The 27,749-nt window shown below is 47.0% G+C and overlaps 1 protein-coding gene across 2 annotated transcripts in view; it reads right to left on the bottom strand.

The window, feature by feature from the left end:
- Positions 1-27,749, bottom strand: part of LOC139373790 (cyclin-dependent kinase 6-like) — an 84,829-nt gene that overhangs the window by 30,462 nt on the left and 26,618 nt on the right. For both annotated transcript variants that reach the window (XM_071114785.1, XM_071114784.1), the window contains one exon: positions 1,965-2,074. In XM_071114785.1, coding sequence (XP_070970886.1) covers positions 1,965-2,074 — 110 coding nt within the window. The remainder of the gene's footprint in view (positions 1-1,964; positions 2,075-27,749) is intronic.

Below are 27,749 nucleotides of genomic sequence, written 5' to 3'. Positions count from 1 at the left end.
TTTGGGCCTGCTTTTCTTCAGCAGGGACAGGGAAGATGGTTAAAATTGATGGGAAGATGGATGGAGCCAAATACAGGACCATTCTGGAAGAAAACCTGATGGAGTCTGCAAAAGACCTGAGACTGGGACGGAGATTTGTCTTCCAACAAGACAATGATCCAAAACATAAAGCAAAATCTACAATGGAATGGTTCAAAAATAAACATATCCAGGTGTGAATGGCCAAGTCCAAATCCAGACCTGAATCCAATCGAGAATCTGTGGAAAGAACTGAAAACTGCTGTTCACAAATGCTCTCCATCCAACCTCACTGAGCTCGAGCTGTTTTGCAAAGAGGAATGGGAAAAAATGTCAGTCTCTCGATGTGCAAAACTGATAGAGACATACCCCAAGTGACTTACAGCTGTAATCACAGCAAAAGGTGGCGCTACAAAGTATTAACTTAAGGGGGCTGAATAATTTTGCACGCCCAATTTTTCAGTTTTTGATTTGTTAAAAAAGTTTGAAATATCCAATAAATGTTGTTCCACTTCATGATTGTGTCCCACTTGTTGTTGATTCTTCACAAAAAAATACAGTTTTATATCTTTATGTTTGAAGCCTGAAATGTGGCAAAAGGTCGCAAAGTTCAAGGGGGCCGAATACTTTCGCAAGGCACTGTATATAACGTAGGTACATGACGCAATGACCCAACGTAAAATTTTGCACTACACGTGCAACACAGCATTCCTAACATAGACCACAATGTCTGCTGTGTGGATTGAGCAGTCAACAAGTCGAGCAGTCAACAAGTCGAGCAGTCATTGGAAAGAACACTTCGATGGAGACAAGAAACAGGTTTTTACGTGAAATGTTAAATACACAGCTGGACAAGATGGAAACGGACACAGTGACAGTGCGCACCGAGGAAGAGAGGCCACGTACAGACAGAGCTGAAACTTCACTGCTTGACATGTGTGATGAAATCCTGGTTGAGAATGAAACGACTGAACAAATGAACAACAAAACAGCACAGCAAGTAAGTGAAAGAAATATGTTTTGATTAGGTCTTACTGGTAATGGGGACAAAATAACTTTTTGGTCAGTGTGGTGTGTGTGTAACATTTATTTAACTAGGCAAGTCAGTTAAGAACTGGGGCGGCAGGTAGCCTAGTGGTTAGAGCGTTGGGCCAATAACCGAAAGGTTGCTAGATTGAATCCCTGAGCTGACAAGGTAAAAACATGTCATTCTGCTCCTGAACAATACAGTTAACCCACTGTTCCTAGGCCCTCATTGTAAATAAGAATTTGTTCTTAACTGACTTGCCTAAAGGTCAAATTAAAAAAACGAACAAATCCTTATTTACAATGACAGTCTACCCCGGCCGGACCCGGATGAGGCAGGGACAATTGTGCGCCGCCCACATACTAATCACAGCTGGATGTGATACAGCCTGGATTCGAACCAGGGACTGTAGTGACGCCTCTTGCAATGAGATGCAGTGCCTTAGACCGCTGTGTGTGTGTGTTAACTATTTAACTGTACTAGAATGCTTAAAAGGCCGCTCAAATTGTAGTTATCGGTATTGAGGGTTTTTTGGCAAGGAAAATATTGGATATCGGTGTCGGCCAAACATGTCATATCGGTGCATCACTAGGTTCTAGATAGCATATTTTTTTCTAAGAGTGTAGTATGGGTGTCAAACTCATTCCATGGAGGGCCGAGGGTCTGCTGGTTTCTGGTTTCTCCTTTTAATTTGTGTCCAATTAAGACATAGACAACCAGGTGAGGGGAGTTCCTTACAAATCACTGACCTTAATTAATCAATCAAGTACAAGGGAGGAGTGAAAAGCCACCGACTCTCTGCCCTCCGTGGAATGAGTTTGACATGTCTAGAGGGACTGAAAAGATGTCACAGATGACATAAGGTCAATGTGCAGTGTCTCCCAGTATGTGTGTGTGTGTGTGTACCAGGACCACTCACCTTCTCCTGAACATCTCAGCGAAGATACAGCCCACACTCCACAGGTCAACTGGGGTGGCATAGCTGGACTGGAGCAACACCTCTGGGGCTCTGTACCACAACGTCACCACCTAGACACACACACAATCAACTCATTAATACACACAATCAACACCTTAATACACACAATCAACACATGAATACACACAATCAACACATTAATACACATGAATACACACAATCAACACATTAATACACATGAATACACACACTCAACACATTAATACACACAATCAACACATTAGTACACACAATCAACACATTAATATACACACTCAACACATTAATACACACAATCAACACATTAATATACACACTCAACACATTAATACACACAAACACATTAATATACACAATCAACACATTAATATACACAATCAACACATTAATATACACAATTAACACATTAATACACACAATCAACACATTAATTCACATGAATACACACAATCAACACATTAATACACATGAATACACACAATCAACACATTAATACACACAATCAACACATTAATACACACACTCAACACATTAATACACACGCTCAACACATTAATATACACAATCAACACATTAATATACACAATCAACACATTAATACACATAATCAACGCATTAATACACACACTGTAACAACGCACAGACACACAACATACAGACACACACCCTTCTCTTACATGTTCTTCCAATACACAGACATAAAAAGTGACCCTCTGGTATGCATTAGGTTACTTCCTCTACCACAGGCTTCACCCACACTATGAAAGGAGAAGAGGAGGAGAAGAGGAGAGGAGGAGGAGAGGAGGATGAGAAGAGGCGAATAAGAGGAGAAGATGAGGAGAGGAGAAGATGAGGAGAGGAGGAGAGGGGGAGAAGATGAGGAAAGGAGGAGGAGAGGAGGATAAGAGGGGGAGAGGAGGATAAGAGGAAAGGAGAGATGAGGAGAGGAGAAGAGGAGGAGAGGAGGAGGATGAGAAGAGGAGGATAAGAGGAGAGGAGGAGAAGATGAGGAGAGGATGAGAAGAGGAGGAGGATAGGAGGAGGAGAGGAGGAGGATAGGAGAAGGAGGAGTAGAGGAGAGGAAGAAAGAAGGAGAAGAGGAGGAGAAGAGGAGGAGGAGAGGAGAAGGATGAGAAGAGGAGGGAAGAAGAGGAGGAGAGGAGCAGGATGAGAAGAGGAGGAGAAGAGGAGGAGAGGAGGAGGGAAGAAGAGGAGGAGAGGAGAAGGATGAGAAGAGGAGGATAAGAGGAGAGGAGGAGAGGAGGAGGGAAGAAGAGGAGGAGAGGAAAAGGATGAGAAGGATAAGAGGAGAGGAGGAGAGGAGGAGGAGAGGAGATGAGGGGGAGAAGATGAGGAGAGGAGGAGGAGAAGGATGAGAAGAGGAGGAGAAGATGAGGAGAGGATGAGGAGGACATGAGGAGGAGAAGGAGGAGGAGAAAAGGAGAGGAGGAGGAGAGGAGGAGAGAAGACGGATGAGAAGAGGAGGATAAGAGGAGAGGGGGAGAAGATGAGGAGAGGAGGAGGGGAGGAGGAGAGGAGAAGGAGAGGAGAAGAGGAGGAAAGGAGGATGAGAGGAGAAGGAGGAGGAGAGGAGAAGAGGAGGGGGAGGAGAAGAGGAGGCGAGGAAAAAAGAAGGAGAAGAGGAGAAGAGGAGGAGAGGATAAGAGGGGGAGAGGAGGATAAGAGGAAAGGAGAGATGAGGAGAGGAGAAGAGGAGGAGAGGAGGAGGATGAGAAGAGGAGGATAAGAGGAGAGGAGGAGAAGATGAGGAGAGGATGAGAAGAGGAGGAGGATAGGAGGAGGAGAGGAGGAGGATAGGAGAAGGAGGAGTAGAGGAGAGGAGAAGGATGAGAAGAGGAGGGAAGAAGAGGAGGAGAGGAGGAGAGGAGCAGGAGAGGAGAAGAGGAGGAAAGGAGGATGAGAGGAGAAGGAGGAGGAGAGGAGAAGAGGAGGGGGAGGAGAAGAGGAGGAGAGGAAGAAAGAAGGAGAAGAGGAGGAGAAGAGGAGAGGCTGAGACCAGAGCACTCCTGATACCTGAGACACATTCCTCTCTCCTCCCTCACAGTCCTCTCTCTAAGTGTTTTACCTGAGAACGCCAAATGACACGCACACACACACGTTTCTGTGCCCCTGTCTCAGGGTTACATAAGGTATGAAATCATATCTGGCAGGGCAGGTCTCTGGGAGCGCTCCTGTTTTGGTATGCCCAGATCACACAGTGTTTCCATAGTGAGCCATCAGGGAACTCAGCACTGGTCCCTGTGTGTGTGTGTGTGTGTGTGTGTGTGTGTGTGTGTGTGTGTCCATTACAACAAGATCCCCTGCTTTCACAAGACTCAGCTGTCATACTCAAACAACTTAGCTCTTAGAAAACTGCTACTACATTGTATTCATTTTGTGTTTCCCCCGCGGACATCAGGTTTGAAAGTGCTTTGCGATGCTCGAGGAGGGAGTGTGGAACATCTCTTGCTCTACTAACATGTAGCAGTGCCCACTTGGGAAATTAGCAGGCAGGCAGCCATTTTATGCCAGAGCCAGAGCTGCTCCCCACATGTCTCCCAGTTTCTAACCCTGTGCTTGTACTCTGCTGGGAGCTGTGTCGACTAACTGTTAGCCCACAGGAAAAGCAGCATTGTTAACAGCTACAGTAGGGAAAACCACCAGACAAAACTCAGTGACCCCTTGCGAGAACGTGGACTTCTTCCAGGTGCTTTCCCTCTCCAGTTTTTCCTACGGCGGTCGTTTGGCCCGAGGCCCCGGCAGCCGCTGCTGCTCTCTCTCTCTCCCTCGCTCTCTCTCTGCTTATCACCGTGTCAGCAAAGACCAATGTTTTCCAAATGCCTTGCATGTTTGTCCAACACAGTGAGAGAATTATGAACAAAACTAAGCCTGCACTGCGGTTTGGTACAGAACAGTTACTACAAGTTTGCATGTTCACCTTTGACCTTACTAATGTGGACTGTACCTTTGGGACAATGACATCCCATGACAGTGTGCAAGTGTATAATATTTATGCAGTAGCTGTGTTGAGGGTTGACTTTGAGTCAAATAATATGATCACTTAATTAGGTTTAGTAGATTATGTTTGGTTTATAGATTTATCTGACTCCTAGTCTGAATGGAAATGTTTTATTTGATCAGGTAAGTTGACAGAGAACACATTCCCATTTACAGCAGCAACCTGGGAAATAGTTACAGGGGAGATGAATGAGCCAATTGTAAACTGGGGATGATTAGTTGGCCATGATGGTATGAAGGCCAGATTGGGAATTTAGCCAGGACACCAAGGTTAACACCCCTACTCTTACAATAAGTGCCATGGGATCTTTAGTGACCACAGGGAGTCAGGACACCCTTTTAACATAATATCCCATCCGAAACACAGCACTCTACACAGGACAATGTCCCCAATCACTGCCCTGGGGCATTGGGATGTTTTTTTAGACCAGAGGAAAGGGTGCCTCCTACTGGCCCTCCAACACCACTTCCAGCAGCATCTGGTCTCCCATCCAGGGACCAAACAGGACCAACCATGCTTAGCTTCAGAAGCAAGTCAGTAGTGGGATGCAGGGTGGTACAATGCTGGAAAATCATAAATAACTTTAAGGAATTCAGTTATCTAGCAGACTATCATCGGGTATCTGAAAGAGAGTTCACTGGTGTTGGGTGTGTGACGAGGTTGATTAAAGTACATTACAAAACCTCATGTTCTTCTTGCTACTGATAGAATGGTCAGAGGCTATTTTTACAGCCACATGTGCTAAGATGGCACTTTCTCAGTTCATTCTTCCTGGCTAAGTGGAAACAAAGGAAGTTGAAGCTGTGAATAGTGTTGGTTGGCTCGTGTCACGTGACCCGAGATGAGATGCACATGACTCATTCTAAAAAAGAACTCAGGCAGGCCATTAAAGCTTTTAGAGCACTGAAACCTATTTTCATGTGTGGGGGTGTTGAGTTCATAAAAAGCATGCATGAAGTGGTCGTTGTACTGCCTAATTGACAGGATCATTAAATGTCATCGCTGTCATCTTGTGAAGTTTCATTTTATTTATTTTTTTATTTATTTTTTCCCACCTTTATTTAACCAGGTAGGCTAGTTGAGAACACCTTTATTTAACCAGGTAGGCTAGTTGAGAACACCTTTATTTAACCAGGTAGGCTAGTTGAGAACACCTTTATTTAACCAGGTAGGCTAGTTGAGAACACCTTTATTTAACCTGGTAGGCTAGTTGAGAACAAGTTCTCATTTACAACTGTGACCTGGCCAAGATAAAGCAAAGCAGTGCGACACAAACAACAACACAGAGTTACGTATAGAATAAACAAACATACAGTCAATAACACAATTGAAAAGTCTATATACCGTGTGTGCAAATGAAGTAAGATTAAGGAGGTAAAGCAATAAACAGGCCATAGTGGTGAAGTAATTACAATTTAGCAATTAAACACAGGAGTGATAGATGTGCAGAAGATGAATGTGCAAGTAGAGATACTGGGGTGCAGGAGCAAAAATTAAATAAATAACTAACAATATGGGGATGAGGTATCTCATATATCTAACTCTCATATATCTTATCTCATATATCTAACTCTCTCTCTCTCTCTTGTCACAGCCTTACATCATAACTATGTTCTATACAAACCCTTGAACTGAATTGAGTGTTGATGTGAGCATCCATATTTCAGACCAAAAGGGTACTTGGAAATGAAATGACCGTGCACTCAGGGGAAAATACCACCACAGACCGAGAGACAGATATCACTATATAACACGTGGATAGATGCACGTGTGCAATATCAAACCCAATCAAACCCTTTCCTGTGGTTACGTCTCTTCGAGAGAGAGACAGACGCCTGCTGTTATTCGCATGTGTCTATTTTCCATTGCATCTTTCTCAAACACCACAACACAACTAGACTGCACTCCAGCAGACTTCTAGGAAGAACCACATAGTCATCACTAACTGATGTGAGGGCTTAAGTATATGCGTTGTTATTTGAAGGCCAGGCCACAGATAGACACAGCAGGAAGTGTTGTTACCATGCAGAATTAGTGTGGAGAAGACTTCCTGAAACATACAGTAATGATTTTGGTTAGAGAGCCAGAGCCGCGTCCCAGATAATGTGTTTGGTATGGCATGTAGTGCATTCCATGGCAATTATAGTCAGAGGAGTTGGTTAAATGCGTTATCATGGTTAAAGGACCATCATTTGGTATTCATGAACAAATGACATAAGCTACAAGTACCAATCGAAGGTGATTTATAAAGTCGTTCCCTTTCCAAGCATCCTTGGCCTATGACCCTATGCAGACCCAGAAAATGTGTTTTTTCTTCTGGCCACTATCAGTGCTGCTAAGCTAAGCACATACCTCTTCCTCTTCCGTTTCTCCTCTCTCTCTCCTCCCTCTTTCTATAAAATATCTGAACATCTCTCTATATAACCCTTATATGTGTCTGTCCCTCTCTATTCCAGTATAGACCTCTGTCCGAGTCCCCCATAACACACATTCCTATGTCTCGCTCACTATAGCACATATACGTTTCACTCTCTCTCTCTCTCCATAAAACACACCGGCCTCTCTATATATATCAGGCTTCACTCTGTGAAACAACAGAGCATCTGGAGGACCTGAGCCCAAGGACCATGCCTCAGGACTACCTGGCCTGACAACGCCTGTCTGTCCGTGTCCCCAGTCCAACCGGTTGGGATACCGGTCCAGTTCTGATGTCCTGCCTGCAGCTATGGAAGTCTGCCCTGTTTCACCGAACCTGCTAGGTCCAGTTCTGATGTCCTGCCTGCAGCTATGGAAGTCTGCCCTGTTTCACCGAACCTGCTAGGTCCAGTTCTGATGTCCTGCCTGCAGCTATGGAAGTCTGCCCTGTTTCACCGAACCTGCTAGGTCCAGTTCTGATGTCCTGCCTGCAGCTATGGAAGTCTGCCCTGTTTCACCGGACCTGCTAGGTCCAGTTCTGATGTCCTGCCTGCAGCTATGGAAGTCTGCCCTGTTTCACCGAACCTGCTAGGTCCAGTTCTGATGTCCTGCCTGCAGCTATGGAAGTCTGCCCTGTTTCACCGAACCTGCTAGGTCCAGTTCTGATGTCCTGCCTGCAGCTATGGAAGTCTGCCCTGTTTCACCGAACCTGCTAGGTCCAGTTCTGATGTCCTGCCTGCAGCTATGGAAGTCTGCCCTGTTTCACCGGACCTGCTGTTTCTCCCCTCTCGCTTTCTCCCTCACTCCCTCCCTCCCTCTCCTTCCTGTGGACCTGCTGTTTCTCCCCTCTCTCTTTCTCCCTCACTCCCTCCCTCCCTCTCCTTCCTGTGGACCTGCTGTTTCTCCCCTTTCTCTTTCTCCCTCACTCCCTCCCTCTCCTCCCTGTGGACATGCTGTTTCTCCCCTCTCTCTTTCTCCCTCACTCCCTCCCTCTCCTTCCTGTGGACCTGCTGTTTCTCCCCTCTCTGTTTCTCCCTCACTCCCTCCCTCCCCTTCCTGTGGACCTGCTGTTTCTCCCTCCCTCCCTCCCTCCCTCCCTCCCTCCCTCCCTCCCTCCCTCCCTCCCTCCCTCCCTCCCTCCCTCCCTCCCTCCCTCCCTCTCCTTCATGTGGACCTGCTGTTTCTCCCCTCTCTGTTTCTCCCTCACTCCCTCCCTCTCCTCCCTGTGGACATGCTGTTTCTCCCCTCTCTCTTTCTCCCTCACTCCCTCCCTCTCCTTCCTGTGGACCTGCTGTTTCTCCCCTCTCTGTTTCTCCCTCACTCCCTCCCTCCCCTTCCTGTGGACCTGCTGTTTCTCCCTCCCTCCCTCCCTCCCTCCCTCCCTCCCTCCCTCCCTCCCTCCCTCCCTCCCTCCCTCCCTCCCTCCCTCCCTCCCTCTCCTTCATGTGGACCTGCTGTTTCTCCCCTCTCTGTTTCTCCCTCACTCCCTCCCTCCCCTTCCTGTGGACCTGCTGTTTCTCCCTCCCTCCCTCCCTCCCTCCCTCTCCTTCCTGTGGACCTGCTGTTTCTCCCCTTTCTCTTTCTCCCTCACTCCCTCCCTCTCCTCCCTGTGGACATGCTGTTTCTCCCCTCTCTTTCTCCCTCACTCCCTCCCTCACTCCCTCCCTCCCTCTCCTTCCTGTGGACCTGCTGTTTCTCCCCTCTCTCTTTCTCCCTCCCTCTCTTTCTCCCTCCCTCTCCTTCCTGTGGACCTGCTGTTTCTCCCCTCTCCCTCCCTCCCTCTCCTTCCTGTGGACCTGCTGTTTCTCCCCTCACTCCCTCCCTCTCCTCCCTGTGGACATGCTGTTTCTCCTCTCTCTTTCTCCCTCACTCCGTACCTCCCTCCCTCTCCTTCCTGTGGACCTGCTGTTTCTCCCCTCTCTCTTTCTCCCTCCCTCTCTTTCTCCCTCCCTCTCTTTCTCCCTCCCTCTCCTTCCTGTGGACCTGCTGTTTCTCCCCTCTCCCTCCCTCCCTCTCCTTCCTGTGGACCTGCTGTTTCTCCCCTCACTCCCTCCCTCTCCTCCCTGTGGACATGCTGTTTCTCCTCTCTCTTTCTCCCTCACTCCCTCCCTCCCTCCCTCTCCTTCCTGTGGACCTGCTGTTTCTCCCCTCTCTCTTTCTCCCTCCCTCTCTTTCTCCCTCCCTCTCTTTCTCCCTCCATCCCTCCCTCCCTGTGGACCTGCTGTTTCTCTCCTCTCTCTTTCTCCCTCCCTCCCTCCCTCCCTCTCCTTCCTGTAGACCTGCTGTTTCTCCCCTCTCTCTTTCTCCCTCCCTCCCTCCCTCCCTGTGGACCTGCTGTTTCTCCCCTCTCTCTTCCTCTCTCTTTCTCCCTCCCTCCCTCCCTCCCTGTGGACCTGCTGTTTCTTCCCTCTCTCTTTCTCCCTCCCTCCCTCCCTCCCTGTGGACCTGCTGTTTCTCTCCTCTCTCTTTCTCCCTCCCTCCCTCCCTGTGGACCTGCTGTTTTTCCCCTCTCTATTTCTCCCTCCCTCCCTCCCTCCCGCCCTCTCCTTCCTGTGGACCTGCTGTTTCTCCCCTCTCTCCCTCCCTCCCTCCCTCCCTCCCTCCCTCCCTCCCTGTGGACCTGCTGTTTCTCCCCTCTCCCTCCCTCCCTCCCTCCCTCCCTCCCTGTGGACCTGCTGTTTCTCCCTTCTCCCTCCCTCCCTCTCCTTCCTGTGGACCTGCTGTTTCTCCCCCCTCCCTCCCTCCCTCCCTCCCCTTCCTGTGGACCTGCTGTTTCTTCCCTCTCTCTCCCTCCCTCCCTCTCCTTCCTGTGGACATGCTGTTTCTCCCCTCTCTCTTTCTCCCTCGCTCCCTCTCCTTCCTGTGGACCTGCTGTTTCTCCCCTATCTATTTCTCCCTCCCTCCCTGTGGACCTGCTGTTTCTCCCCTCTCCCTCCCTCCCTCCCTCCCTCACTCTCCTTCCTGTGGACCTGCTGTTTCTCCCCTCTCTCTTTCTCCCGCACTCCCTCCCTCTCCTTCCTGTGGACCTGCTGTTTCTCCCCTCTCTCTTTCTCCCTCCCTCCCTCCCTCTCCTTCCTGTGAACCTGCTGTTTCTCCCCTCTCTCTTTCTCCCTCCCTCCCTCCCCTCTCCTTCCTATGGACCTGCTGTTTCTCCCCTCTCTCTTTCTCCCTCACTCCCTCCCTCTCCTTCCTGTGGACCTGCTGTTTCTCCCCTCTCTCTTTCTCCCTCCCTCCCTCCCTCTCCATCCTGTGGACCTGCTCTTTCTCCCTCCCTCCCTCCATCCCTCCCTCCCCTCTCCTTCCTATGGACCTGCTGTTTCTCCCCTCTCTCTTTCTCCCTCACTCCCTCCCTCTCCTTCCTGTGGACCTGCTGTTTCTCCCCTCTCTCTTTCTCCCTCCCTCCCTCCCTCTCCTTCCTGTGGACCTGCTCTTTCTCCCTCCCTCCCTCCCTCCCTCCCTCCCTCCCTCCCTCCCTCCCTCCCTCCCTCCCTCCCTCCCCTCTCCTTCCTGTGGACCTGCTGTTTCTCCCCTCTCTCTTTCTCCCTCACTCCCTCCCTCTCCTTCCTGTGGACCTGCTGTTTCTCCCCTCTCTCTTTCTCCCTCCCTCCCTCCCTCCCTCCCTCCCTCCCTCCCTCCCTCCCTCCCTCCCTCCCTCCCTCCCTCCCTCTCCTTCCTGTGGACCTGCTGTTTCTCCCTCCCTCCCTCCCTCCCCTCTCCTTCCTGTGGACCTGCTGTTTCTCCCCTCTCTCTTTCTCCCTCACTCCCTCCCTCTCCTCCCTGTGGACCTGCTGTTTCTCCCTCCCTCCCTCCCTCTCCTTCCCGTGGACCTGCTGTTTCTCCCCTCTCTCTTTCTCCCTCACCTTCCTGTGGACCTGCTGTTTTTCCCTCCCTCCCGCCCTCCTCTTCCTGTGGACCTGTTGTTTCTCCCCTCTCTCTTTCTCCCTCACTCCCTCTCGCTCCCCTTCCTGTGGACCTGCTGTCTCGACCTTTGAATGCTCTGCTATGAAAAGCCAACTGATATTTACTCCTGAGGTGCTGACCTGTTGCACCCTGTATAACCAATGTGGTTAGAATTTGACCCTGCTGGTCATCTATGAACGTTTGAACGTCTTGAAGAATGATCTGGCCTAAATGGCCATGTACTATTATAATCTCCACCCGGCACAGCCAGAAGAGGACTGGCCTCGCCTCAGAGCCTGGTTCCTCTCTAGGTTTCTTCCTAGGTTCCTGCCTTTCTAGGTACTTTTTCCTAGCCACTGTGCATCTGCCTCTGCATTGCTTGCTGTTTGGGGTTCTAGGCTGGGTATCGGTAAAGCACTTTGTGACAACTACTGATGTAAAAATGTCTTTATAAAATTGATTGATTAAAATTGATTGATTGATTTGTTTGTTGTTTGAATACCAGATTGCTCCTTTAAGAAAAAACATGAGTCAAGGCTATACTCATTTAACTTGGTACAAACTCATAAAATATCCCCCATCTCACTTTCTCTCCTTTCCTCCCTCTCTAGAAACTATTTTTCTCTGTACTGCCCCTCCTTTCCTCCCTCTGTAGCCACTATTTTTCTCCCCTCTGTCCCTCCTCTCCTCCCTCTCTCTTTGCTCACTCGCTCGCTCCCTCCCTCCCCTGACTGACAGACAGGTAGACAGGCCTCTCCTTTAGCTCTGCTTGTGTGGAGCTGCTGCTTGCCTGCTAACAGAACAGAGGCGGTCAGATAAAGCAGCCTGGCTGGCTGACTCCAGATTAAAGGACAACATTCTGGGCATTCCTTTCTGCTGAAAGTATTCATCCCGTCCGGCCCAACTCTCTCTCTCTGCTGCACACTGGATAATAAATGGCAGGCACGCAGAACAGAGAGCAGGCAGGAAGGCAGAACAGGCAGAACAGAGAGCAGGCAGGAAGGCAGAACAGGCAGAACAGAGAGCAGGCAGGAAGGCAGAACAGGAAGCACAGAGAGCAGGCAGGAAGGCAGAACAGGCAGTACAGAGAGCAGGCAGGAAGGCAGAACAGGCAGTACAGAGAGCAGGCAGGAAGGCAGAACAGGCAGAACAGAGAGCAGGCAGGAAGGCAGAACAGGAAGCAGGCAGGAAGGCAGAACAGGAAGCACAGAGAGCAGGTAGGAAGGCAGAACAGGCAGTACAGAGAGCAGGCAGGAAGGCAGAACAGGCAGTACAGAGAGCAGGCAGGAAGGCAGAACAGGCAGAACAGAGAGCAGGCAGGAAGGCAGAACAGGAAGCACAGAGAGCAGGCAGGAAGGCAGAACAGGAAGAACAGAGAGCAGGCAGGAAGGCAGAACAGGCAGAACAGAGAGCAGGCAGAACAGGCAGAACAGAGAGCAGGCAGGAAGGCAGAACAGAGAGCAGGCAGGAAGGCAGAACAGAGAACAGGCAGGAAGGCAGAACAGGCAGAACTGAGAGCAGGCAGGAAGGCAGAACAGGCAGAACAGAGAGCAGGCAGGATGACAGGAAGGCAGAACAGGCAGCACAGAGAGCAGGCAGGAAGGCAGAACAGACAGCACAGGGACCAGGCAGGCAGGAAGGCAGAACAGGCAGTACAGAGACCAGGCAGGAAGGCAGAACAGTGGATCCTCCAAGGCAAGCCTCAATGACCAAGCACATCCGCCTACCCCCTCTCTCTCTCTCCTTCGTTGCCCCCCTCTTTCCCCCCCCCCTCTCCAGTGGTGTAAAGTACTTAAGTTAAAAACACTTTAAAGTACTACTTCAGTAGTTTTGGGGGTATCTGTACTTTACCTGACTATTTCTATATTTGACAACTTCTACTTTTACTCCACTACATTCCTAAAGCAAATAATGTTATTTTTACATTTTTCCTGACACCCAAAAGTACTCGTTACATTTTGAATGCTTAGCAGGACAGAAAATGGTCCAACTCACACACTTATCAAGAGAACATCCCTGGTCATCCCTACTGCCTCTGATCTGGTGGACTCACTAAACACAAATGCTTCATTTGTAAATTATGTCTGAGTGTAAGTATATTTGAGCAATTACATTTACTTTTGATACTTAAGTATATTTAAAACTAAATACTCAAGTATATTTAAATACTTTTACTCAAGTGGTATTTTACTGGGTGACTTTCACTTTTACTGGAGTCAGGTATCAATTGGGTACTTTTAAAAGCAGTGTGTTACATAGGGAATAGGGCCATTTGAAACACAGGCACAGAAACCCTGGTCCTGATGGCCACATTTGTTTCTACCATGCAGGGCCCCTGGACAGACAGACATACTCCGTTAACACATTGTTTCTACCATGCAGGGCCCCTGGACAGACAGACAGACTCCTTTAACACATTGTTTCTACCATGCAGGGCCCCTGGACAGACAGACAGACTCCGTTAACACATTGTTTCTACCATGCAGGGCCCCTGGACAGACAGACAGACTCCTTTAACACATTGTTTCTACCATGCAGGGCCCCCAGACAGACAGACTCCGTTAACACATTGTTTCTACCATGCAGGGCCCCCAGACAGACAGACAGACAGACAGACTCCTTTAACACATTGTTTCTACCATGCAGGGCCCCCAGACAGACAGACAGACAGACTCCTTTAACACATTGTTTCTACCATGCAGGGCCCCCAGACAGACAGACAGACAGACAGACTCCTTTAACACATTGTTTCTACCATGCAGGGCCCCCAGACAGACAGACAGACAGACTCCTTTAACACATTGTTTCTACCATGCAGGGCCCCCAGACAGACAGACAGACAGACTCCTTTAACACATTGTTTCTACCATGCAGGGCCAGACACACAGACTCCTTTAAAGGGACCTGATCCACCAGAGGTTTGGCTAAGGCCAAAATGGAGACAGAAAGATAGACAGCAGGTTTCTTCCAATGCTTTAGGACCAAGAGATTTACCTGGTCAGGTCATGTGTCCAGCGAAACCTCCTGACCCCAACTGTCATATGTAATAATGTGTAACTAGGCCCTGACCAGGAAAACCTCATGACCCTATATGTTTGCCCTTTCTATGTGACAGACCAGGCAGAATTCTTGGCCTGCCTATGCAATCATTGGACTGCAATAGTGGAAGCCTTGTAGAGAGACAGTAGTTACTGTACTTTATTGAACACTTCACCATGCAAAACATGGGCTGTGCAGATAGAAAGTACTGACAGCACACACATGCTGTTGGGCTTAACTATTGTTTACATTATGCAAGGCAAAAAGTCTGCATTGCATCACAAATCAAAGCCTAGCTGCAGACTACAGACCCTTGGGATCTGGTCATAAGAAGTACACTAAATAGGCGATAGGGTGCTATTTGGGATGTAGTACAGGAGTTTTCAAGTCAACTCTCTTCCTTCTTCAATGGTTGTGTCTCCAGGCAGGCCATTCTTAGCTGAGCAGTCAGTTGGCCTGTAAACACCCTTATTTTCAGCAGGCCCCAGAGTCACTTTGCCTTTTCCCGTTTGCTCTTTCAAAAGACGATTTACAAGAAAGACATCAACAAAACCCTGACAGCAGGCCAAGAAAGACATCAACAATACCCTGACAGCAGGCCAAGAAAGACATCAACAATACCCTGACAGCAGGCCAAGAAAGACATCAACAATACCCTGACAGCAGGCCAAGAAAGACATCAACAATACCCTGACAGCAGGCCAATAAAGACAACAACAATACCCTGACAGCAGGCCAAGGAAGACAACAACAATACCCTGACAGCAGGCCAAGAAAGACAACAACAAAACCCTGACAGCAGGCCAAGAAAGACATCAACAATACCCTGACAGCAGGCCAAGAAAGACATCAACAATACCCTGACAGCAGGCCAATAAAGACAACAACAATACCCTGACAGCAGGCCAAGGAAGACAACAACAATACCCTGACAGCAGGCCAAGAAAGACATCAACAATACCCTCACAACAGGACAAGAAAGACAACAACAATACACTGACAGCAGGCCAAGAAAGACAACAACAAAACCCTGACAGCAGGCCAAGAAAGACATCAACAATACCCTGACAGCAGGCCAAGAAAGACAACAACAATACCCTGACTGCAGGCCAATAAATACATCAACAATACCCTGACAGCAGGCCAAGAAAGACATCAACAAAACCCTGACAGCAGGCCAAGAAAGACATCAACAATACCCTGACAGCAGGCCAAGAAAGACATCAACAATACCCTGACAGCAGGCCAAGAAAGACATCAACAATACCCTGACAGCAGGCCAAGGAAGACATCAACAATACCCTGACAGCAGGCCAAGAAAGACAACAATACCCTGACAGCAGGCCAAGGAAGACAACAAGACCCTGACAACAGGCCAAGAAAGACATAGACAATACCCTGACAGCAGGCCAAGGAAGACAACAAGACCCTGACAACAGGCCAAGGAAGACAACAACAATACCCTGACAGCAGGCCAACAATGACATCAACAGTACCTGACAGCAGGCCAAGAAAGACAACAACAATACCCTGACAGCAGGCCAAGGAAGACAACAATATCCTGACAACAGGCCAAGAAAGACATCAACAATATTCTAACAGCAGGCCAAGAAAGACATCAACAATACCCTGACAGCAGGCCAAGAAAGACATCAACAATAACCTGACAGCAGGCCAAGGAAGACAACCAACAATACCCTGACAGCAGGCCAAGAAAGACATCAACAATACCCTGACAGCAGGCCAAGAAAGACATCAACAATACCCTGACAACAGGCCAAGAAAGACATCAACAATACCCTGACAGCAGGCCAAGAAAGACATCAACAATACCCTGACAGCAGGCCAAGAAAGACATCAACAATACCCTGACAGCAGGCCAAGAAAGACATCAACAATACCCTGACAGCAGGCCAAGGAAGACAACAATACCCTGACAACAGGCCAAGAAAGACATCAACAATATTCTGACAGCAGGCCAAGAAAGACATCAACAATACCCTGACAGCAGGCCAAGAAAGACATCAACAATACCCTGACAGCAGGCCAATAAATACATCAACAATACCCTGACAGCAGGCCAAGAAAGACATCAACAATACCCTGACAGCAGGCCAAGAATGACATCAACAGTACCTGACAGCAGGCCAAGGAAGACAACAATACCCTGACAGCAGGCCAAGAAAGACATCAACAATACCCTGACAGCAGGCCAATACAGACAACAACAATACCCTGACAGCAGGCCAATACAGACAACAACAATACCCTGACAGCAGGCCAAGGAAGACATAAACAATACCCTGACAGCAGGCCAAGAAAGACAACAATACCCTGACAGCAGGCCAAGGAAGACAACAAGACCCTGACAACAGGCCAAGGAAGACAACAACAATACCCTGACAGCAGGCCAAGGAAGACATCAACAATACCCTGACAGCAGGCCAAGAAAGACAACAATACCCTGACAGCAGGCCAAGGAAGACAACAAGACCCTGACAACAGGCCAAGGAAGACATCAACAATACCCTGACAGCAGACCAAGGAAGACAACAAGACCCTGACAACAGGCCAAGGAAGACGACAACAACAATATCCTGACAGCAGGCCAACAATGACATCAACAGTACCTGACAGCAGGCCAAGAAAGACAACAACAATACCCTGACAGCAGGCCAAGGAAGACAACAATACCCTGACAACAGGCCAAGAAAGACATCAACAATATTCTGACAGCAGGCCAAGAAAGACATCAACAATACCCTGACAGCAGGCCAAGAAAGACATCAACAATACCCTGACAGCAGGCCAATAAATACATCAACAATACCCTGACAGCAGGCCAAGAAAGACATCAACAATACCCTGACAGCAGGCCAAGAAAGACATCAACAATACCCTGACAGCAGGCCAAGAAAGACATCAACAATACCCTGACAGCAGGCCAAGAAAGACATCAACAATACCCTGACAGCAGGCCAAGAAAGACATCAACAATAACCTGACAGCAGGCCAAGGAAGACAACCAACAATACCCTGACAGCAGGCCAAGAAAGACATCAACAATACCCTGACAGCAGGCCAAGAAAGACATCAACAATACCCTGACAACAGGCCAAGAAAGACATCAACAATACCCTGACAGCAGGCCAAGAAAGACATCAACAATACCCTGACAGCAGGCCAAGAAAGACATCAACAATACCCTGACAGCAGGCCAAGAAAGACATCAACAATAACCTGACAGCAGGCCAAGGAAGACAACAATACCCTGACAGCAGGCCAAGAAAGACATCAACAATAACCTGACAGCAGGCCAAGGAAGACAACAATACCCTGACAGCAGGCCAAGAAAGACAACAACACCCTGACAACAGGCCAAGAAAGACAACAATACCCTGACAGCAGGCCAAGGAAGACAACAACAATACCCTGACAGCAGGCCAATGAAGACAACAATACCCTGACAGCAGGCCAAGGAAGACAAAAATACCCTGACAGCAGGCCAATACAGACAACAACAATACCCTGACAGCAGGCCAATACAGACAACAACAATACCCTGACAGCAGGCCAAGGAAGACATAAACAATACCCTGACAGCAGGCCAAGAAAGACAACAATACCCTGACAGCAGGCCAAGGAAGACAACAAGACCCTGACAACAGGCCAAGGAAGACAACAACAATACCCTGACAGCAGGCCAAGGAAGACATCAACAATACCCTGACAGCAGGCCAAGGAAGACAACAAGACCCTGACAACAGGCCAAGGAAGACGACAACAACAATATCCTGACAGCAGGCCAACAATGACATCAACAGTACCTGACAGCAGGCCAAGAAAGACAACAACAATACCCTGACAGCAGGCCAAGGAAGACAACAATACCCTGACAACAGGCCAAGAAAGACATCAACAATATTCTGACAGCAGGCCAAGAAAGACATCAACAATACCCTGACAGCAGGCCAAGAAAGACATCAACAATACCCTGACAGCAGGCCAATAAATACATCAACAATACCCTGACAGCAGGCCAAGAAAGACATCAACAATACCCTGACAGCAGGCCAAGAAAGACATCAACAATACCCTGACAGCAGGCCAAGAAAGACATCAACAATACCCTGACAGCAGGCCAAGAAAGACATCAACAATACCCTGACAGCAGGCCAAGAAAGACATCAACAATAACCTGACAGCAGGCCAAGGAAGACAACCAACAATACCCTGACAGCAGGCCAAGAAAGACATCAACAATACCCTGACAGCAGGCCAAGAAAGACATCAACAATACCCTGACAACAGGCCAAGAAAGACATCAACAATACCCTGACAGCAGGCCAAGAAAGACATCAACAATACCCTGACAGCAGGCCAAGAAAGACATCAACAATACCCTGACAGCAGGCCAAGAAAGACATCAACAATAACCTGACAGCAGGCCAAGGAAGACAACAATACCCTGACAGCAGGCCAAGAAAGACATCAACAATAACCTGACAGCAGGCCAAGGAAGACAACAATACCCTGACAGCAGGCCAAGAAAGACAACAATACCCTGACAGCAGGCCAAGGAAGACAACAACAATACCCTGACAGCAGGCCAAGAAAGACAACAACACCCTGACAACAGGCCAAGAAAGACAACAATACCCTGACAGCAGGCCAAGGAAGACAACAACAATACCCTGACAGCAGGCCAATGAAGACAACAATACCCTGACAGCAGGCCAAGGAAGACAAAAATACCCTGACAGCAGGCCAAGGAAGACAACAACAATACCCTGACAGCAGGCCAAGGAAGACAACAACAATACCCTGACAGCAGGCCAAGGAAGACAACAACACCCTGACAGCAGGCCAAGGAAGACAACAACACCCTGACAGCAGGCCAAGGAAGACAACAATACCCTGACAGCAGGCCAAGGAAGACAACAACAATACCCTGACAGCAGGCCAAGGAAGACAACAACAACACCCTGACAACAGGCCAAGAAAGACAACAACACCCTGACACCAGGCCAAGGAAGACAACAACAATACCCTGACAGCAGGCCAAGGAAGACAACAATACCCTGACAGCAGGCCAAGAAAGACATCAACAATACCCTGACAGCAGGCCAAGAAAGACAACAATACCCTGACAGCAGGCCAAGAAAGACATCAACAATACCCTGACAGCAGGCCAAGAAAGACAACAACAATACCCTGACAGCAGGCCAAGAAAGACAACAGTACCCTGACAGCAGGCCAAGGAAGACAACAACAACCTGACAGCAGGCCAAGGAAGACAACAATACCCTGACAGCAGGCCAAGGAAGACAACAACAATATCCTGACAGCAGGCCAAGAAAGACAACAACACCCTGACAGCAGGCCAAGGAAGACAACAACAATACCCTGACAGCAGGCCAAGGAAGACAACAACAATACCCTGACAGCAGGCCAAGGAAGACAACAATACCCTGACAGCAGGCCAAGGAAGACAACAATACCCTGACAGCAGGCCAAGAAAGACAACAACAATAACCTGACAGCAGGCCAAGAAAGACAACAACAATAACCTGACAGCAGGCCAAGGAAGACAACAACAACCCCCGACAGCAGGCCAAGGAAGACAACAACAACACCCTGACAGCAGGCCAAGAAAGACAACAACAATACCCTGACAACAGGCCAAGGAAGACAACAACAATACCCTGACAGCAGGCCAAGGAAGACAACAACAATACCCTGACAGCAGGCCAAGGAAGACAACAACACCCTGACAGCAGGCCAAGAAAGACATCAACAATACCCTGACAGCAGGCCAAGAAAGACAACAACAATACCCTGACGACAGGCCAAGAAAGACATCAACAATACCCTGACAGCAGGCCAAGGAAGACAACAATACCCTGACAGCAGGCCAAGAAAGACAACAATACCCTGACAGCAGGCCAAGGAAGACAACAACAATACCCTGACAGCAGGCCAAGAAAGACAACAACACCCTGACAGCAGGCCAAGAAAGACAACAATACCCTAACAGCAGGCCAAGGAAGACATCAACAATACCCTGACAGGAGGCCAAGAAAGACATCAACAATAACCTGACAGCAGGCCAAGGAAGACAACAATACCCTGACAGCAGGCCAAGGAAGACAACAATACCCTGACAGCAGGCCAAGAAAGACATCAACAATACCCTGACAGCAGGCCAAGAAAGACATCAACAACCTGACAGCAGGCCAAGAAAGACAACAATACCCTGACAGCAGGCCAAGAAAGACAACAATACCCTGACAGCAGGCCAAGAAAGACAACAATACCCTGACAGCAGGCCAAGAAAGACATCAACAATACCCTGACAGCAGGCCAAGAAAGACAACAACAATACCCTGACAGCAGGCCAAGAAAGACAACAGTACCCTGACAGCAGGCCAAGAAAGACATCTACAATACCCTGACAACAGGCCAAGAAAGACAACAACAATACCCTGACAGCAGGCCAAGAAAGACATCAACAATACCCTGACAGCAGGCCAAGAAAGACATCAACAATACCTTGACGGCAGGCCAAGAAAGACAACAATACCCTGACGGCAGGCCAAGAAAGACAACAATACCCTGACAGCAGGCCAAGGAAGACATCAACAATACCCTGACAGCAGGCCAAGGAAGACAACAACAATACCCTGACAGCAGGCCAAGAAAGACAACAACACCCTGACAGCAGGCCAAGAAAGACAACAATACCCTGACAGCAGGCCAAGAAAGACATCAACAATACCCTGACAGCAGGCCAAGGAAGACATCAACAATACCCTGACAGCAGGCCAAGAAAGACATCAACAATACCCTGGCAGCAGGCCAAGAAAGACATCAACAATACCCTGACAGCAGGCCAAGAAAGACATCAACAATACCCTGACAGCAGGCCAAGAAAGACATCAACAATACCCTGACAGCAGGCCAAGAAAGACATCAACAATACCCTGACAGCAGGCCAAGAAAGACATCAACAATACCCTGACAGCAGGCCAAGGAAGACAACAATACCCTGACAGCAGGCCAAGAAAGACAACAACAATAACCTGACAGCAGGCCAAGAAAGACAAAAACAATACCCTGTCAGCAGGCCAAGGAAGACAACAACAACCCCTGACAGCAGGCCAAGGAAGACAACAAGAACACCCTGACAGCAGGCCAAGAAAGACAACAACAATACCCTGACAGCAGGCCAAGAAAGACAACAATAATACCCCGACAGCAGGCCAAGAAAGACAACAACAATACCCTGACAGGAGGCCAAGAAAGACATCAACAATACCCTGACAGCAGGCCAAGAAAGACATCAACAATACCCTGACAGCAGGCCAAGGAAGACAACAATACCCTGACAGCAGGCAAAGGAAGGGAAGAAGATTTAAAGTCAGAGTTAACTGTATACAGCTTGTGACAAGCTTACAGTAGAGAGCAGCAGCATAAACTGTATACAGTTAAAAAACAGAGTGTAACAGTTGCCAAAGTATGCACAGCGTACAGGAATGCTGCATGGGGCCCTCTCTCAGCAAACAAAGACAGCACAGTCAGCCTCTTTCCCCCAGCCTAGCTACCACATCCGCACATCATTAGTCGGAAAATTCCTCATATATGCTGTCATTTTCTTTTATTCAATGCTGGTACAGGCACGGCTTTAATATCCCCCCTACCACTCCTGACTCCCTCACCCCCAATCAGTCCCCCTTTTCCCCACCTGGAACATGGCCAGGAGCCCGTCAACAATTAATAGAGACAGGGCCTGAAGTGCAGGACGTGCGCTACCTGGTAGTGGTTACACAGGAAATACCAAATAAGATGTTCACTGTGCATTGTACTCTCAGCCGCTGTGTGTGTGTGCATTTGTTCATATCCGTCTGTGTTTGTACATGTATTCATATCCTTGTGTGTGTGTTTGGGGACAACCCCCTTCTCCCGCTGAAGTTGGGAGCATGGAGAGAAAGAGGGAAGTCACCCCCCCCCCCCCCTCGAACCGTTGAGGAGATATCTAAACATTCCCAGAAAGGGATGCACGTGCTCTCCTGCGTGCTGTGTGGGGTTTTCCCTCTCCAAACTGAGCAGAGTTGCTGCCCGAGTGTCTGTTCAGAGTGGAAGCACATTGTCTGGCAGTGAGAACACAAACTGCTGGATTCAGACAAAACCCTCCATGAGATTCATCCTCTGCTATGACTGAGAAATTCTTAAAGCTTTTCTTAATTCCTCGATCCTCACAAACCAAAATGAGCTGTTGAGGTATTGGGTCTCAAGAGAGAAACATGCATTGATTTCTTTTCATTACTTGCACAGCCATGCAATTCAAGATGGAGAAATAGAAACAAATAATTTCATAAGCAAAAGGGGCATCTGACTGGCTTCAAATCAAAGTCTGGAGCGTAACAAGACAAAGTACCAGGGGTTGGAACCAATATTTTCCAATGGTTTCGTTCTGAACAGAATCATACCTTTTTTCATTCCGTTCCACTTTTCCAACCAGCAAAATAAAGTTCTGAACAGGTTAAAAGTAATTTAATGTTGAGCTAAATGTACAAAACATCTGATTACAGAGGTTTGAAAAGGAACAATATAATAATATATATTTTTTTACATTTAGCTCGACAAACTACTTCACCAATCATGCAGTACGGATAGAGCAGCTTGCTATGGAGCTGGCTACGGAGTGAGTTGTTTACATGCATGACGGAAAGACACGTGTAGGGTGTGAGACGCAACTGACATTTTGCAGGTGAGGAGAGATCGCGAGAGGGTGCAGGAGGAGGCTTGGCTTGATGCTATGGGCATCTTGTGATGACATGCATTATTGGAATTAGGCCCACTGAATTATACTAAGGAGGAGCAACTTCTATGGAGGAACTTTTAATAACTTTGAACTTCAGAGTTGGCTTAACATTGGACCAGAGAAGCTAGCTAGCTAACAAGCTTGTGTGTGCAGAGTGAGACCAGAATTAAAAACCTGTCTTACGTTTCTGTAGTTAATATATCCAATGTGAAATGTGATATCTATAGTATTCCTAACTACATAATATTGAAAAAGTTGATCCATTCTTCTCGAATAAAAAATCTCTCTCCCTATCTTCTGAATCACACTTGTAACATCAGTAGGCTACAGCTAGGAGGGGCAGGTAGCCTACACACACTGGTGAACATTTTCAGCTGGCAGACAGACACTGGAATAAGTTTCTAATCGACAGAGAGAGGGCTTTGCATAGGAGCATTTTCCCGTACTCCTGTTTTCTATAATCCTTGCTTTCTATAGTCCCTGTTTTCTAGTTTCCCTGGTTTTGACTATTCTGCCTGCCCTGACCCTGCCTGCCGTTTTGTACCTTGTGATACTGCCCTGGATTACTGACCTCTGCCTGACCCTAACCCTGCCTGTTGTTCTGTACCTTTCGGACTCTGCTTTGGATTACTGACCTCTGCCTGCCCTTGACCTGTCGCTTGCCTGCCCCCTGTTGTTGTAATAAACTCTTGTTATTTTGAACTGTCTGCATCTGGGTCTTTTCCTGAGATCTGATACCGGTTACCATGCTTTTAAAATTATGGTTCTGTTCCGGAAAAGTATAGGTCACTTTCGTTCCCGGTTTTGATTCTATTCATTGAAAAAAATGTAACGGTGTTCCCCACCAACAACATTCAACTCATACTTTAACTGAAAGACGTGCAATCATGCTCATTTAGGGATACTCAAATCACACTCAAACGGTCCCAAATCTAATTCTCTTCAAGTGTTGAATGAGTGCTGCCAATCGTACGGTACTAGTACATCGTTTAGGTACATCGTTTTCTTTGTTGTATTAGTATCAGTAGTTTTTATTTGTTGTATTAATAGTAGTAGCAGTAGTTTAATTAGTTGTATTAGTAGTAGTAGCAGTAGTTTTTATTAGTTGTATTAGTAGTAGTAGCAGTAGTTTTTATTAGTTGTATTAGTAGTAGTAGCAGTAGTTTTTATTAGTTGTATTAGTAGTAGTAGTAGTTTTATTAGTTGTAGTAGTAGCAGTAGTTTTTATTAGTTGTATTAGTAGTAGTTTTATTAGTTGTATTAGTAGTAGTTTTATTAGTTGTAGTAGTAGCAGTAGTTTTTATTAGTTGTATTAGTAGTAGTTGTATTAGTAGTAGTAGCAGTAGTTTTTATTAGTTGTATTAGTAGTAGTAGCAGTAGTTTTTATTAGTTGTATTAGTAGTAGTAGCAGTAGTTTTTATTATTTGTATTAGTAGTAGTAGCAGTAGTTTTTATTAGTTGTATTAGTAGTAGTAGCAGTAGTTTTTATTAGTTGTATTAGTAGTAGTAGTAGTTTTATTAGTTGTAGTAGTAGCAGTAGTTTTTATTAGTTGTATTAGTAGTAGTAGTAGCAGTAGTTTTTATTAGTTGTATTAGTAGTAGTTTTATTAGTTGTATTAGTAGTAGTTTTATTAGTTGTAGTAGTAGCAGTAGTTTGTATTCGTTGTATTAGTAGTATCAGTTTTTATTAGTTGTAGGCCTATTAGTAGTTGTACAACAACTTTTTATGCTAGTTTTTATATTTGTATTATTATTATTATTTAATTGTTGTTATTACTAGACAGTAGTTGCCATATTATTCTTATTGCTAAGAATTGTATTAATTTTTTTGACACTCTTGAAAATGAGATTGTACATCTCAAGAGATTTCATCCTGCAAAATGTCAAATAAATAAATCATTGCTTGTATGACTCATCCCCGAATAAACAGTAATCACATCTTCCTGCCACAGATATAATTTATCTGTAGACTGGTCCCAGATCCTATTGTGCTGTATGACCAGAACAGATCTTGGACCAGGCTACTTCATCCTTAGGGAACATTCAAAGAACATTCAGAATGAGGCAGGCTAGCGAGCAATCCAGCAGGTTGGAGCAGCAAGCAGCCAGCTGACCTGAGCGGTGGTCGGCTGGTCGGTCACTAGGTGTTACCAACTTGAGGAAGTCATTCATTACCAACATGAGGAATTCATTGGCCAGATGACTCCCACGGCAACGGCACTACTTGTTGTGGAGCCGTGCTACTCACAACAATCATGGCAGACAGGAAAAGTGTAGCCTGGTCCCAGATCTGTTTTCACTGTTTTACCAACTCTGTGACAATAGCAAAAAGGAGTTGGCAAGACAGTCCAAAAAGATCTGGGACCAGGCTAGGAAAAATGAAAAGAGGAATTGGTAAAGATTACTTTGACTACATGTCCATAACACATTCATTACACATCTAGAAGCATTTGATGAACATGTTAGAACAGATCCCAAACAACTTTATTAAAGGTTAATGAAATACAGTATATCCATAGCATATCTGTAGCGTATTCATGTCACGCTATGCAAGAGCACATATTTAGGTATCTTAATATATGCATCATTAGAATAACAGCGTAGTGTCATCATTGTTTATGCACCATTGGAAAACATTATTCCTATTCAGTCTGGTTTAAGGGGAAACTATGGGATGAGAGTTAAAGTCATAAAATGTGACCTGTAACTCAATAAAAGGGCATATTGACAGGATCCAATATTAGCATCTATGTTGAGAAACATAACCCACACGATCACCTGTCTCTATGTCTCTTCACACTGGGTATTACAACGACCACAGTTAATCCTGGTAGCTGCAAATATGTAACAACAATCAGTCTGAATAAATTATCCCTGAAGCAACACAGCACACACAATGCATCTCTGAGAGCATTTGTGTGTGTGTGTGTGTGTGTGTGTGTGTGTACGCCTGAGAAAGAGACCTAGCTTAAGGGCTTTCATGGGACAATCCAATCAGTCTGATTCCCATTACAATGACTGGCCGTGGTATGAATGGACAGACAGTCAGGAAACCCCCACAGGCCAAATCAATTCTAATGATGAGGCGCTATATTGTTATAAATATGCTTTGAGGAAATAGACCATTAGGGGTTAGGTCTGGTGTGGGGGAACAAGATGTCAAAGCTTTTGATTTATTTTTTAAACATTTCCCCCGCAATGTGCTACTTATGCAGGTATCTTATGACAAAAGCGAAAGGTTGATAGTCCTCAGTTTGATGGGAGGAAAAAGCACTTGGTTATCTCTTTTCCTCTTTCCTAAGCCGTCAGCTTAACTATACAGCTTTACACATCAGCTTGTCACTCAGAGACAGACAATCAGGTGTCAGGAGGCTGAGGTCAATATAAAACAATCAACCAAACATCGAACCCCCGGCTACTCCCCGGGTCAGCCTGATCTGCACCTCTGCGCCACCCGATGGGTGGTCCATGAGTCACCCTTTCACTCAGCGGGGGATGGTGGAGGGGTAGAGGTGGGACTCAATGGCAGGAAATATCAGGGGGCCTCTGAGGGGAGCAGCACCACCACACACACACGCATACAACACATAAAAGAGAAGTTAAATTCTCATAAACCGTCAACTGCCAGTATCAGTGGATAAAGGCCTTTTTTGCACCTTATGCAAGTTCAGCTCTCATATACTCTGTTAGAAAGCAGACTATGAATCATATCCTGACTGTGATGGAGACAGAATCTTCTTCTATTCAGAGACTGCATTTCTCAGGTTCCTGGTAGTTTGAAATGAGTTAAGGGGAGCCAGGTGTAGTAATGAGTTGTATGTACCTGGGCTGCTTGGCTGCCCCTTCTGCCTGTAACTGTGCATCTTCATGTCTAAACGAGTCTCTCTTAGTCTATTGGTCACTACCATCCTTTACTGTCAGAAAAAAAGGGAGAAATCCTGCTAGGAGTGTGCATGTGTGTTTGAGTGTGTCTGTGTGTCTGTTTGTGCGTATATGTGGGTACGTCTAGCACTGTGAATGGGTTGTGTTTTTGCATAGTGAGAGTACAGTAACGGCAGTGCATTCTTTATCTGTGTCAGAGGAGACACAGCACTGGGGAGGGAGATAGGGGGATTCCAGACACACACACACACACACACACACACACACACACACACACAGCAACAATAATCTGGAACAAAGGTCCCGTGCTCATGTTGCACTCCACCCCACACACGCACACAGTATTTCTGTCCCAGATGCCTAAGGTGGATTCCCAGGTGAATTTCCTGAACAGAAGCTCTAACTGACAAACCAACATGAAGTGACCATGTCTCATCTGTCATAAAGCAAGTCAAACACCAGTTTCTGACAAGGAAATAGAACCACAAAGGGAGACCACATGACTGACAGCATGCCTGAGTCTGGCCAGGCCAGGCAACACATTGGATCTTAACTTGACTGTCTGTTTACTTCTCTAGGTAGTGCTTAGCAAAGTTGATGCAATGTCGATGCAATGATAAAACAATGTCTACTCTAGACATTATTTTGTATTAGTAACATAATACTA

The sequence above is a fragment of the Oncorhynchus clarkii genome, chromosome 18 (assembly GCF_045791955.1).
Source record: "Oncorhynchus clarkii lewisi isolate Uvic-CL-2024 chromosome 18, UVic_Ocla_1.0, whole genome shotgun sequence".
NCBI lineage: Eukaryota > Metazoa > Chordata > Actinopteri > Salmoniformes > Salmonidae > Oncorhynchus > Oncorhynchus clarkii.
Note: the sequence above shows the minus strand (reverse complement) of the source record. Positions and strands in the feature narration are given on the sequence as shown.